Below are 15,298 nucleotides of genomic sequence, written 5' to 3' on the forward strand. Positions count from 1 at the left end.
CGCGAGAGAGCCACTTGCGGCAAAATAGTTCTCCGTAGACGTCATGGCGACTGATGTGCCAATCTTGGTAACAGGGAGCGAATCCTGCCGCTGCCACAGACCGAGTAACAACGTCGTCAGGCACATTGATTGAGTGACTCCTTCTCTTCCACCAAAATCGGATTTGAGCCGCAGAGATTTTCCACCCACGCTTGTTCTGGAAGTGCGTGGCAGCCCTTGCTGGGACCTCTCGGTGCTCCTCGAACCACGTGACGACCTCCTTCTTCTCCGACATGGTCTTGGCGAGGCGGGATCCAGGCATGGTGACGTTGGTTGGTTGGTGCAGGTGCTTGTTGTTGACAGCGAATTGAAAACTGACAATATTTCCGCAGCGCAAGTGCCGACTGTCGTGCTCTAGGATGCCAACGTGAGGTATACTAATTGGCGTAGGTACAATAGGAATTGTATAGTCAAACACGCCTCGTGAAACGCATGCGGGGGCTACTATGTTCGCCCAAACCGTCGGCAATGTGCTCCTCTGACTAATAATTATCGGATTCTACCGGGGGTATTCTATTTGGCACCGCAATACTAATTGGCATTTTCCGTTAGGTGCCTAACAAAGTACTTCGTATTGGAATCGTTACTAAATCTGTTAAGTTCGCACCGCACCAATGTAGCTATGTTTGTAAAAGCCTTTATGGGAAAGACTTTCACGACCTGCCTACCTCCGCCGCTACCTAATTAAATGCGATAATGAAATCGAGACGAGACGTCAGCCGAATCTCCAGTTGTATGGATACTATGGAAAACTGATCTGGAGATAGTCATTTAGATTTTGTCGCCCTATCAAGCTGTGTGATGGGAGTCGCCAAGACCATATTCTTAATCTTAAACAGAGTAAAGATATTACATCGAAGTATTATTACGATAGATGCAGAAAACTTGTACCTAGCATTCACTGTTAGGTAGGTAGAATATATTATTTTCTACCTTTCTAGGTATTCACTTATTTGCGACCACTGAAGACACATGGAAATTCCACCTAAGTAGATTTGCACTTAGATAAGGTAATTCCTCGCTGCTGCGAACAGAGAGCACGAGTTGTAGCGTCGACAGCTGAAGTTGCGGGCGGCGCATTACTCCTCGCAACCGGACCACCGCACTTGCACTTGTAACAAACAAGTTGTACGTACTATTTTGCACGTTGAACGCACTGCGACTTTCTGTGTGGTTGGCAAACAACGGAAGTCTTATATGCAACCTGGAAACGGAAAGTCGGAACACAAATCATTTCCAGACTGAAGAGCATGAACACGCAGAACGAAGACATAAGAAGCCAGGACTTCAGTAGGAGAAGGTCAGGGTGTAGGCTCTGTCTGGTGCATCCCATCCGAAATCAAACCCAAACAAGTGCTGAAAGCGCCGAACCTGCTTTGCTCGTTTCGCGGAATTGTGCCTGGCACGTAAGTAAGGAACGACGCTCGACAACGTAGAAGAGTGTCTAGTGTTGTCGCATTGCCTGGTTACTAGTACATATCCAGCAAAACTGTAATCGCCTGGTAACCAGCACCAGAAACACCTGAACGCCCCAGATCCTTATGATCTGGTCGCCGCAGCGCCGTCGGTGGTTTATGCCGTAGATAGGCGAGGCAGCTGTTCAGCTCGGTTGATAGCCAACCCTTTCTCTCTTCCTGCAGCCAGAGATCACAGTTCATTTGACGCTCAGTCTCGCGCGTTCCTCCCCATTGTCTCGACCAGCTCGAGCATTTCAGCGGTCCCATGACATCTCCCCCCGAAACAGATTCTGACAGCAGCACGAAGAAACGACCCGTGCACGATGATTTAATCCGCAGCTTCACTACAGCTCCTGAAGCGCGTCCGCGTGGCAGGCCTCGGATGTCGAGCAAAACCCCTCTCAGCGCTACGCAGGAGATTCGGCTCTTAAGAGCTCAAGTAGCGACCATGGAGGACGAACTGCATGGATTGCAGTCCAAGTGGACCAAACAGCTTCCAGACCCACGGACATTAAGCATCGCTCAACGCTCGGCACGCGAAAAGCACCAAGTGGTGCAGACCGAGGCTGAACAAAGTGAACTTCAGGAAGTCCTTCTCCAACAGCAGTTGATGTTCGCGACTTTGCAGTCGGCCCTCTTGCGTGCGCCGTTGCATTCCATTGGGAGGGACATCTTGAAGGCGCTTCATTTCAACACACACCTTGGACGAGATCCTGAGGAGCGGGAGAAGGCGCTCGTCGTTCACCACGCTCGATCTCTAGCTACGATTCCTTCGCTTGTGGACAAACTAGTACAGGGGCCGATCAACAGGGTCGCCTCGAAGAGGAGGAGCGCAGACGTAAACAAACCCGTGACTCCACTCTCTCAGATCGACATCACGGGCTGTGAGGACTGCACGCTCGTCTCGAGCGTGTTTATCTCCGAAATCCCCCACACCTCGTTGAAGGAGGTGTACGAGGCCATTTCAAGATACTTCGAGGACATTCCAAATTGGATGAAGCGCCATTTTGGCATCGATGCGCTGTGCACAAGACTCAATGACAAGGACTCGCCGGCCGTGTATTGGCGCCTGAAGCTGAAGGGGAGCGGGATACCAGCGTCAGTGAACCACGTCTTGTGCTCGGAGCTGACGCAGTCGTACGGCATATTCCACATTGATGCCATCACGGATGACCCACTTCACCCCGTGTCTTCGAAGGATGTGGTACAGTTCGGGCTCAATGCGATTACCGTCACCCCTCGAAAAGACCCGGATACCGATAAGATCGTGTCCATGACACTGCGATGGCTGGTAGTCTACAGATACAACCTGCTGCCTGACGATCCGACCATCAAGGAGGAGCTGGAGATCATCCGGCCTATCCTAAATGGCGACTTGATCACCTCTGCAGTGTGCGGCTACCTCCAAGAGCAGCAGCAAGCAAGCCCATGAAAGCGGAAGGCAGCGTCGTGTAAATGTGCTAGAAATATTACTGTAGTCGTCGGGTATAAGCTTACCGCGCAGAGCTCGATATCCGCAGCATTGCGTGTTCGCGGGAAATTTTAAGCGTGTTGGGATTTTGGTCGGCCCGCCCATAATCCTGCAATGTAGTATTTGTACATTAGTTGTCATGTTCAGTGTATTTCCACCTCACCTTCTGTATTCCCAGTCGCACAACGAATGCACTAAATAAATAGGGCAACGCCAGCTATTCCGTGTAGTGGTGCAGCGTTTAATATTACAGCTTTTTGCGGCGGTGCTGCGTGGAAAACGCTAGTCAACAAGAAGGCTGCTGTCAGGAGACAAGGTGAGCGAGGAAGGTCGACAAGTACTAAGTTACGCGCTAATGTTTTGTAAAGGCTTTGTCGAGGCGGTACATGTAAAGTCGTTTGGCATGTTTAATACGGTGCAGCAGCGAGCAGTTTGTCCAGTTAAACGCGAAGGCATTGTTCAAGCCCATGAATTATACAATGACAAACATAATGTGGTCCCATTCATGAGACAAAAGCGCCCGATTCTGATCATTGCATTTGAATTGCCCAGCCTGCTTGTGCAGTGCACAATGTGCACTGGTATTTTGCGTCCGCCAAAACCGTGCGGTGCTACGTTGCGTGGAGCGCTGTACTGCGAGAGACACCATACAGTAAGCCGACTCAGAGACACCAAGTCGTTTCCCGGCGCGTTCATTCTTCAAGCAGCCGAACACTTGGCGGCACCCCCTGGCGATTTGCGTGGCGGGTTGTGGACACGCGGGCACGCAACTCAAGTCTTGGAGGCCATTCCTCGCTCGACTTCCGACGTCGAATCGCCCCCACCTCCTCAGCACAGACTTCATGAGCCTTCGTCCTACCAACGTGGCCCTAATGCCCCCTCCACAGAAGCTCGGCTCGCCGCGCAGATCTCATAGCTATCCGGAACCAGGAGTCGACTCTCAAGTCCCCAAGAAACGTCGATGCCTGAGCGAAATCCCCGAAACTAACGAAGAACTCATCCTCGCTCTTACGGGAGCTAGTCGTCGCCCGCGCGGCAAACCCCGTGACCCCAACAACGTTCCCCTTACTGCCACGCACGAAATTCGGATGCTGAGAGCTCAAGTGGCGAACATGGAGGAAGAACTCCAGGGATTGCAGTCCAAGTGGTCAGAGCAGTTACCTGAAGAACACACACTGTCAACAGCTCGTCAATCTGCTCGAGAGAAGCACGCGGCTACCATGGCTGAGAGAACACACAAGGAGCTCCAGCAGCTACTTCGACATCAACAGCTTCTGTTTGCTACGCTGCAAACTGCCGTCCTGCTTGCCCCTCTCCACTCGATTGGCAACGAGATGTACGAGGCGCTGCACTTCGACACTCAGCTTGGGACGGACACTGCGCAGCGCGAGAAAATGCTCACAGCCCACAACGAGCGGTCCCTCGCCACGCTGCCGTCTATTGTGGACAAATTCTCACAGGCAGCAATCGACAAGGCGTTGGCGAAGGAGGATGGCAGTGCCACGGAGAAGCCTGTGATGCCGCTGTCGCAGATCAACATCACCGGTGGCAAGGACTGCACGCTGATCTCGAGCGTCTTCATCTCCGAGATCCCGCACACGTCGCTGGAGGAGGTGTACGCTGCTGTGCTGGCGTACTTCGACTCGATACCGTCGTCCATGAAGCGCCACTTCGGAGTTGAAGCAAAGCGCAAAAGACTGAACGACCCAGATTCGGCTGTCGTGTATCGGCGGTCGACGTTCAACGGGTCGGGAGTTCCTGCGACTGTGAACAACATCGTGTGCTCAGAGTTGACGGCGTCGCACGGTATGGTTCACATTGATGCTGTGACGGATGACCCTTTGAACCCCGTTCCAGAATCGGCCTCGTCACAGCTTGGCATTTGCGGTCTCACCATCACACCCCGAACGGAACCAGTGACGGGCAAAATGTCGAGCATCGTGCTGCGCTGGGTCGTGGTTTATCGCTACAGCATGCTGCCTCATGATCCCGCGATTCGAGGTGACTTGGAGATCATTCGGCCCATTTTGAATGGCGACCTGCTCACAGCGTCGGTGTGCCATTACATACAGAGGCAGCAGAAGCACCACTAAAGTCCTCAGAAGAAACTACTGTATGAAAAATATACGTCTTCAATCCCGGATGCATAATATCCCGCGTACATCACATAACCTTAGGGCCTAAACCTTTAGGGACAAAAGAGGTGAACTGCTTGCAGATGGCGTCAGGCAGCGTTTGGTGAGTGGACACCGGGATCCCATACCGCCGAATTTTGCGTTAAGTTACATGTACCAGTGGCCGCACCGACATTGTACAGGACATGTACAGCATCAGCGAGTGCGTCTACAGCGTTCGTGCTCGCTGGAATGGGTCACTGCAGCCTTCACATGAGCAGGGGCGCTCGGAATTGCCAGCGTCTCAAGGAGTGAGAGGCTCCAGAGCGATGGTGAACGTGGCAGAAGCAACCAAGTGGTGGAGCTCCTGATTTGCTGGGTTGTGGGCTCACCTACCGTAGCAGCAGGCTGCTGTAAGCAGCTCATTCCTCAATTTCGCACTCGTCACATACACACCGTCTCGAAAGCTGGGACCAGTCGACCTGCCTGCCCAACCGAGGTCATGAACCCCCGGCCTACCAAGGTAGCTCGCATGACCCCTCTTCCAAAGAACAACTCATCCGGAAGGTCTCAAGGCTGCCCTGAACCGGAAGCAGACGACGCTCACTCGTTGGTGACCATAAGGGGCCGCTCGACCAGCGGTAATACTCCCGCGGCATCGGCACCGTTACCGCGACTGGAGGCACCCGAGAGAGTACGAAGTTGTCCTGGACCCGTCGTGGGCACTGGCCAGGCCGAGAATAATAATGACCGGAGTGATAGACCCCGAGGTCCCGATGAAACTCAACTTGACACCATACATGAGATTCGGATCCTGAGAACGATGATTTCATCCATGGAGAATGAGCTACGAGTCCTGCAGTCCAAGTGGGTAGACCAGCTACCAGACAAGCGCATGTTGGCCATTGCACAACGCTGCGTTGTCGAGAAACATGCAGCTAACCAAGCTGCGGCTATCCACGGGCAGCTCCAGCAACTATTCCGACAGCAGCAGATTCTATTCGCCACGATGCAGACGGCCGCTCTGCGCTTGCCTCTCCATTCGAGCGGCCGAGAAATGTTCGAGGAGCTGCATTTCAACCCTCACATGGGACGGGATCCAGCCGAGCGGCTGAACATGCTCCAGCTCCATTACCAGCGATCACTAGCTACGATCCCGTCGATCGTGAAGAAGTTCTCGCAGTTGGCTATCGACAAGGCTATGGAGACCCAGGACGACAAAAGTGATGCGGGCCAATCCTTGTTGCCGCTGACTCAAATCGATGTCACTGGCTGTAAGGACAGCACGTTGATCTCGAGCGTGTTCATCTCGGAGATTCCAAACGCGTCGTTGGAGGAGGTGTACGCAGGTTTAATTGCGTACTATAGCTCCATTCCTGAGGTGGTCAAACGCCACTTCGGGATCGACGCAGAGCGTAAGATGCTCGATAACACTGGAGTGGGAATCTCCTACAGGCGCTCGATTTTTAAGTCAGCACATTCTTCCTGGACGGTCAACAACATTTTCTGCTCCGAGCTCACGCGAACGCATGGAATGGTAAACATTGACGTTGTGACGGATGACCTTTTGCACCCGATACCTGCTTCCGCTTCGTCGCACTACTGCGTTTGCGGTGTCCTCGCCACACCTCGAAAGCAACACATGACGGGGAAGACCACGTCGGTGATGCTGCGACGGATCATCGTGCATCGCTACAACATGCTTCCGCACGAGCCTGCGGTTATGAAGGATGTACAGATTATCCGCCCGCTGTTAAATGGCGAGCTGATCAACGCCTCGGTATGCGACTACATTCAGCAACTGCGACGACAAGAGCAAAGCTCGTAGCTGGATTTTGAACATAATAACACGATTCTATTGTACACGACGACTTTGTGCAGCTCACTTGCCTCATGACGCCGTATACATGTACTGTACCTCGTCATCGAGAGTTCTTGAGAGTTAGAGATCACTATAATAGTACTACTTTCATTTGATCTTAGGAAGGTGGAGTTCGGACAGAGCTACATACAGGGAGGTCTTGTGCGAAGACGGTCTCCAATAGGAATAGATAGGTCGACTCGGGTGGGAGGCCTCAAGCTAACGGGTCCTGCTGCCCGAAGAGGAACTCGAAGAGTTGTCGCGGGAGGTTCTTCTGGCACAGGCAAGCGTCCGACTCGATGATGGAGCACGTCGCAACAAGCGACAACAGGGCGTCGATGAAGCGCTGCACCGCCTTGGTTTGCTGGTTTTGTGAGAGCACCAGCGTCAGCACCGAGCCAGGTAGCACAGCGCCGAGGAGCAGAGTGCGTGCCACTTCACTGCAGAACGGGCAGTCCATGGTGGGGTGAGAACCCTTGCAGGTCGCGTACAGCTCATCGCGCAGAGCGACGAAGTCGGCGAACTGCTTGTCGATGTGGGCATCAGGACGTTGGCCCTTTGATGCGGCCTTATGGCTCGTTGGGATGCGCGTTGCGGACTGCGAGGGAGTGAACACGTCGATGGCGTAGCTGCCTCGGCTGCTGCTCGTGGGCGACACGAGCGCTCGGCGGATCTGCTTGAGCTTGGTCACGGTCTGCATGTGGCGCGAGTACCGCTCGGGCATGAGGTTCATGGGCGTGAGGCGTGCGAGCCCGCCGACAATCACCAACGGGCTGCGTGAAGTTTGCTGCACGACGCTCGTCATGGCCTCGGATACTGTATGGTGTCTTGGGAGCAGGACTCGTGCGCAGTAGCGAGGAATCTCAAAAGTGAAGGTGGCGGCAGGCGGCTAGACTTGTCGCGAGCGCCTTGGCAAGCCAACCACCACGCGTTCCGGTCCTTTGCGACCTTCAACTGCACCGTCTCGTGGCTGAATGCGCGCGGGCGAAGCTGAATGCGAATGTCCCGGTGCTTTGCAACACGGACACCGCTGCACCTTCGAGTTCGGTCCGACGGCTGACATCTAAGTCCTGGGTGAGATATCGATCAGACCGCCATAACTCGCAACTAATATCGCAGTCTGCAACTAAAAAACCCACGACAGGAGAGTACATACTTGCCATCGGATCGAGAACGCTGCAGAAAATGATGCCGAGCCTCCGAGATCGACCGTTTTTTAGGGCGGGAGAAGCCGAGCGGACCGGACCTTCTTGTCGCGCATGAAAACGGCGTCGGCCTCGAGCTCGTATCCGTGCACCGACCGAGAAGGCGACAATGAACTCGACGCTAAACTGAGTGAGGTCAGCCAGCGAACATGTTCGTGGGGTGCTGACTTCTTCAGCTTTTCTGTATTTGCTAGTCGTGGCGCTGACTTCTTCAGATATCCAAGTTGAAGCTAATCAATTGCATACATGTCCATTGGAGCTGTACTTGTAATGCTGGCCTGAATGTGACTGGTTGCGCCTTGTATTCAGCGTCGCTGAATCAGCGATGAGAAAGGACGAGACGAAGTTTTATCTTCGTCTTAAAATACATGTACATGTACACACTTCCCTCCAAAACAACGACCGACCGTCTACCGTACAGAGGTTTTAGCTGAAACTTCTCTACATGTAAACCTCGCACGACCACCCAACAAATACTGCGAACCATGACTTCAGCAGCAAATGAAGTGTAGGATTTGCAGAGACTGAATCATTTTCAGCTATGGTTCTACTGAAGGCTCTGTTGACCATCATGCATCTCCAATATCAAGAGCATCCAGACTAAAATAGAATTATCGATTCTGTATTGTATTGTTGTGGGTCCTATGCAAACCAGTCTGCAATAAACGCTTTCACAGGCCACAACCCCCTGTTTGAGCTGTCGGCTTGTGACTGCGCGTTGCAGCTCTGGAAGGGTATTACACGCTGGTAGAGCAGATTTGAAGTTGAAGCTGATGAAAACTAGCCTTTTAATTGGTTGTTGACATGGCTTATCCTGGTACTAAGTATTATAGTACGAAGTAGGCCGTCATATGTGGCGCACACGAAGAGGAAATATACCAAAATCACCTAATAGGGGGTTTCAGAATCTACCTGCTTGTATTTGTGTTCACAAATACAAGCAGGTAGATTCTGACTTTACAAGGCCCTTCGCCAAATCCGCCTACGAAATCATACGTGATTCGTGGTTGTGTGGTCGACGGATTTGGTTGGACTATAGAGTCAGTGTCAGCGATCATGCCGACATAGCACCTCAGGAAAGAGGACTTCCTCGCGCTCATCCTGTGGCTCGAGCATCCACCCAACTTCGAGAAGTGTTTTGGTGTGGCGAAGAATACCTCGGTTGGGAAGAAGTCCTCTAAAAGTGATGAAAATGGCCGCTTCGCTGAAGAAAAGAAGCGAATCAAAGCGGAGGTCGGCGTGAGGGCTTCCCAACGAATCGAGAGAGATATGCTTGTACCAACAACAGTACCGACGGGTTCTTGGAGTACACTTTCTTTTTGCTTGGCCTTCCTACTGGTCTCTTCTTCTTTGTAGCCGATGCACCTGCAGCAACCTTTTTCTTCTCTCCAGATACAACACGATTTTTTCCTGCAGAGGTTGCAGTTTGTCGGATGGAGACTCTGGTAGAACTGGGTAGTAGGTTAGGAAACACAAGCCGCAGCATGACATCTTCTCCTAGAGTAGCCTTAGCACGGTCAAGAGCACACGTGTACCAGTGGATGGGCGTCTGCTTGGCATAGTCTGTCGCGATCCCCTGAGTTGCCAGAGCGCCGTTGCACGGGCTACAGGGGGTCTAACATAGTTCTGGCTAATGGAGACACGGTGGTTGCAAGTCTGACCTGGAAAAAATAATTAATTCAATTTTTCTTCAATTTGTTTGCGGTGACACAGGTTATCGCCAGATGCATCAGATGACTGTAAGATACACGTGTTGCCACCCTGTAAGTCCTCGGATAAGTTCCGGTTTGTGTTCGATTGTCGGTCATGGCCAATAAGCATGTGTGCCTAGTGTGTCCTGAGAGCATTTTGAGTTTCTCCTGGTTAAATTAGTAAGGGTAATCGGAACCAACTTGGCCGACTTTTTTCTAAATGATTCACGTTTCAACAATATTGACTCAAAAAATATGGTGAGCATACCGATCGAAAGCTGTGCGCTTCAGCTATCTCCCAGATAGCTCCGAGCTGAGACTACACGCGAATTCAGCGACTTCCGACGTGTTCAAATGTTCACATATTTTCAGAGGCCCCAAATGGTTTGGGAGCCTTCTTGCCACCCCATTACCATATGGATTTTCGATCAAAATCTATACACATTGTATTCAAAAGCTGAAGTCGGAGGACTCTGGTGTGGATCTAGATGCCTGTTCTACTTGCTCGGTAAAGCTCAGCGTAGACAATGACGTTGGCAACGACCAGCTCGGAATAACGTCGGGTAATGTCTCCGCTACCGGGCTCTTCTGCGTCTGCTTCGTTGGCCTTCTCCTAGTGCTGTCTACACCTTTGCTCGTCCAAACTAAGAATAGTTTCAAGCAAAGCGATACTGTAATATTTGACCTTTTCGCAAAATTGACACTACTTCTACTGATCACAAACGAATCAGAGAATACTTGCACACAAACCGAGACTGCCCTCCGGTGTTTGAGTTGACAGCGCACTGTACTTGCAGGTTGGCGCCCTTCGACAGTGGCAGCACCAACGTAGCTCGCTTGCCTTCTTGGCACGACCACAGCCTCGTTTGCAGGAGACGTTGTAGTTGGTTTCATCGAAGTACTGTAGACGACGAGGTCGTCATCTTGCTGGTGCTTCTTCAGCGCCTTCGCAAAGACCTGGCGCTTAGTCCTGTTGACCAGGTTGTTGCATGTCATAGGCTCAATCAGCGTATGTTTGGCCGTGAATGTCATGCGACTTGGAGCCAGTCAACGCGGCCGGCGCGGTGGGCAGCGAGGACGCGGAGCTTCTCCCTCGGCTGGCGAGTGCTTGGGGAGTGAGGCTTGGCGGGACATCTGTGCGCGAGGAGGGGGATCGAGTTGTGAGAGACGCCTGCCTGGGTTGGAGCTCAGGGCTTCTCCCCGCGCCTTCGCGCGCATTTTCGTGCTAGGGCGCGCTCACCACTCATTCTGCGAGCGCGGGAGCGCGCAAACACCGGAGGCGCAGTCTCGGTTTGTGTGCAAGTATTCTCTGATTCGTTTGTGATCAGTAGAAGTAGTGTCAATTTTGCGAAAAGGTCAAATATTACAGTATCGCTTTGCTTGAAACTATTCTTAGCATGGGTGTAGAATTCGACCCTTTCGAACAGAAATTCGATCTTTGTGCCGCTTGAGAAAATCAGCCATCCATTTGTCAGAGGGACCTGCCCCACTGAATTGGTGTTCGCGACCATCTCAAGAATAATTCCATTGAGGCGTAGGCGTGTAGCAGTAAATCCGCGCCTAGCGAGGTCGATCAGTCCGTCGACTATGCCTTCTTCTTCGCCGTCTGACAATGCGGACTTGCGTTCAGGCATGATACCAACTTTAGCTCCATCTAAATAGCGAGTCAGTGTACGAACAGCAACTCCATACACCCGTTTCGCTGCTTTTTTTTAGAAAGCTCGCCGTTCTGACAGCACACACAGATCTCTTCAGATCCAAATCCGTCCACTGCTTGTAGTTCCTCTTGAACGGCTCTTGCTTGCGCTGGACCTTGCCAATCTTGGTCTTGCTTAGCCGAGTAACTGCCATGCTATCTACAGTCAAACCTGTTTATATGAGGCCCCGTTGGTGGCCATCTACAACAATGACTCATATAAAATGGACTCAGTTAAAAATTATGTGGTGCACGTAAAGAAATCGCGCATAATTCGCTGCCGCTTTGCCTTCACCGTAGTCTCCCGAACCAAAGCGGTCACGGTCTGTAAAGCTCTTCGTTCTCTATCAGTTTGCTCTCCGCATTGAAGCAAAAATGCAGGCAGCTCCATGCAGTGTCTCAGAGCGATGGCAGGTTGAATTGTGGGTTCCTGGTCCTCCTCCTCCTCCTCCTGCTCGTCCTGCGAAACTGCATCACTTCCTGCTGCTTCGTCCACTATCACATCTGGCTCGTGCGCAGGCACGTCCTCGTCCACTGCCAGATACTCACTAGCGCTCACAGCGCCCTCCCACTTCGATAAAATCGCTGTCAAATCCTCTCAGCGAGCATGGGGTTGTTCATGTCAGGATTCTGCTTGAGCTTTAGGTGCACTTGGAGCTTTTGTTCTAGCGTCAGACAGGAGCGAGGAGACATTGCGAGGGAAGGGGGCTTGCGTTGGGCGTTGGGCGTTGAGCAGTGGGGGCTTTGAAGAGTGTGTGGTCGTGAACAGTGTGAATCAAATAAACAGGTTAGACCTAATTTGGTCCTCCAAAATGTGACTCATATACCTTGTATACATATAAACAGCGGTTATACAAAAACTAAGTAAAATATTTGGTAGCAACAAAGCTTGCATCAAATAAATGGCAAGGCTCAAATAGGGAGGATCATATAAACAGGTTTGACTGTATCTGGTAGATTTGAGAATGACTTCAGGTTGAGCACTACTATGTGCGGGTAGGAGCAGTGTGGGTAGGAGCTGCTTCGAGGAGACAGGAGCAGATTCACAGCTTACGCGCGGATAGACGCCGAAAGCAGTTCACAAAACATAAAAATAACTCTCGATTGTTGAAGAAATTCGCTTGTTGAAGCTGTTTTGGCTCACATTCTATACAGGTGGCGAGTTGGGTATCTCGGCAAGTTGGTTCCGATTACCCTTATTATAAATGAAGCCAATACTGTAGGCGCGTGGCAGCGAAATCTGCATTGGGGTCCGTCACCACGGAGATCGTTCTCACAAGTCCACCACCAAATGCGTGCAGACTCTGCACTGCAGAGCAAAATTCTGAGGCAGGACAGGACAGTAACGACAGCTTTTACCCACATGGAAAGATCTCGCGATCTGCTAGTGATGACATGCTTTGCGCCACGTTGCGACGTGGCTCGATGTTCCAAGTGGCGGAAAAGGCTAGATAGATGTCGTTCTCGCGTAACGTGGTGCACGCTGAGCCGGCTGTCTTTGGTTTATCTCCCTGGGTGATAGCAACAAGTAAGCCCGAGGCTTACCTGCAAATATGTCGACCCGTGTAGTGAACGGCCCTGATGAAGTTCACGAAGATCACGCCACTAATGCGCACGGCGCCGCGCTTGGTGTACAGCAATCAAAGTACTACAGAAAACACTGTGCCGAAACACAAGTTTTCGAGCTCGACTGTAGCGATCGTGTGGTGGTGTTGCCGTTGAGAAATGCCGTGCGTGGAGGGCTCGGGCGAGATGTGATGCTCGCTGAAAAGCAGCCGGAGCACAAGCTACCGAAAGCAGACCAAGCAGTAAAACAGGGATCACGAATACGATTTGCAGTTTGGGCGCACCTTAATCCAACAGCTCATTCCACAATCACCGCCCTATCGCACCCCAAAAGAGCAGGATGCATTTTCGTCCCGTAGACCCGGTTCTCATCACCCCCAATCTGAAAAGGGACTCGCCTCGTCGAGCTCGAACCTGGCCAGAACCAAGCACTCGTGATACTAAGAGGTGTAGAGGATTGAGCGAAGTCTCCAAAGCCAACGAAGAACTCATCCTCGCTCTCACAGGAGTTGGTCATCTCCGACGTGGCAGACGCCGCGATCCCAACAGCGTCCCTCTTACTGCCACGCACGAGATTCGGATGCTGAGAGCTCAGGTGGTGAGCATGGAGGAAGAACTCCTGGATCTTCAATCCAAGTGGTCCATGGCGTTGCCAGACGAACGAACCCTGGTTGCCGCCGTGAGATCAGCCCAAGAAAAACACGCGACGGATCTGACTGAGAAGGCGCACAAGGAGCTCCAGCAGCTACTTCGACATCAACAGCTTCTGTTTGCTACGCTGCAAACTGCCGTCCTGCTTGCCCCTCTCCACTCGATTGGCAACGAGATGTACGAGGCGCTGCACTTCGACACTCAGCTTGGGACGGACACTGCGCAGCGCGAGAAAATGCTCACAGCCCACAACGAGCGGTCCCTCGCCACGCTGCCGTCTATTGTGGACAAATTCTCACAGGCAGCAATCGACAAGGCGTTGGCGAAGGAGGATGGCAGTGCCACGGAGAAGCCTGTGATGCCGCTGTCGCAGATCAACATCACCGGTGGCAAGGACTGCACGCTGATCTCGAGCGTCTTCATCTCCGAGATCCCGCACACGTCGCTGGAGGAGGTGTACGCTGCTGTGCTGGCGTACTTCGACTCGATACCGTCGTCCATGAAGCGCCACTTCGGAGTTGAAGCAAAGCGCAAAAGACTGAACGACCCAGATTCGGCTGTCGTGTATCGGCGGTCGACGTTCAACGGGTCGGGAGTTCCTGCGACTGTGAACAACATCGTGTGCTCAGAGTTGACGGCGTCGCACGGTATGGTTCACATTGATGCTGTGACGGATGACCCTTTGAACCCCGTTCCAGAATCGGCCTCGTCACAGCTTGGCATTTGCGGTCTCACCATCACACCCCGAACGGAACCAGTGACGGGCAAAATGTCGAGCATCGTGCTGCGCTGGGTCGTGGTTTATCGCTACAGCATGCTGCCTCATGATCCCGCGATTCGAGGGGACTTGGAGATCATTCGGCCCATTTTGAATGGCGACCTGCTCACAGCGTCGGTGTGTAATTACATTCAGAAGCAGCAAACGAAGCAATAATACCTACTTTGCGCGTTTAATTGACATTACGCTAGCAAAACCGGACACATGTACTCATTCATTGTAAATTAAAATACAATAACATTTACAATGCTGAGCGTCTCCATCGAAAGCTGGTGTCTGGTGGTCGCGTGAGGAAAACACCATAAATACTCTACAACCTAGAGAGTAGTCAAGTCGGAATTGGATTCCAGGAAATATACTTGGTGTGTATTAATGCACGGTAGGATAGCCTGCAAGTTGCAGGCTGCAACCCACCCACAGATTCACGGATGGCAACAATCGCATACTTACCCCGCGGGAAAACCCAGCGATTTGTAACTGAAGTCACCGTCCTTGAAGGAGAAGCCCTTCCTACGTACCGAAGAAAAGTATTATAAGTGTAAATGTAAATGATGTTTCGTGCTGTACATGTATTGTATTCTGCTTTGTAGACTTTTCGGTACTTCGGACTGTAACTCGTACGACTTATCGAGCACTACTTATCTATCCAAGTGCACTTCGGGCTGTAAGTCGTGGATGGTTGATCTGCACCAAGTAGTGCACATAATCCACCTCGTGTGTGACTTAGCGTATCTAGCACGAATAAGCATACTTTTGGCACTTTTAGAAA

At 51.9% G+C, this 15,298-nt stretch overlaps 1 protein-coding gene across 1 annotated transcript; it reads right to left on the reverse strand.

Annotated features, from left to right (window-relative positions):
• Positions 1-7,156: 7,156 nt before the first annotated feature.
• On the reverse strand, positions 7,157-7,747 carry IUM83_06618 (uncharacterized protein; the record flags this gene model as incomplete). Its single annotated transcript, XM_067930843.1, has 1 exon — positions 7,157-7,747. One exon carries the CDS (start codon positions 7,745-7,747, stop codon positions 7,157-7,159), a length of 591 nt encoding a protein of 196 aa, XP_067789654.1.
• Between the last annotated feature and the right edge of the window lie 7,551 nt (positions 7,748-15,298).

The sequence above is a fragment of the Phytophthora cinnamomi genome (genome assembly GCF_018691715.1).
Source record: "Phytophthora cinnamomi strain GKB4 chromosome Unknown Contig50, whole genome shotgun sequence".
Classification (NCBI taxonomy): Eukaryota; Oomycota; class Peronosporomycetes; order Peronosporales; family Peronosporaceae; genus Phytophthora; species Phytophthora cinnamomi.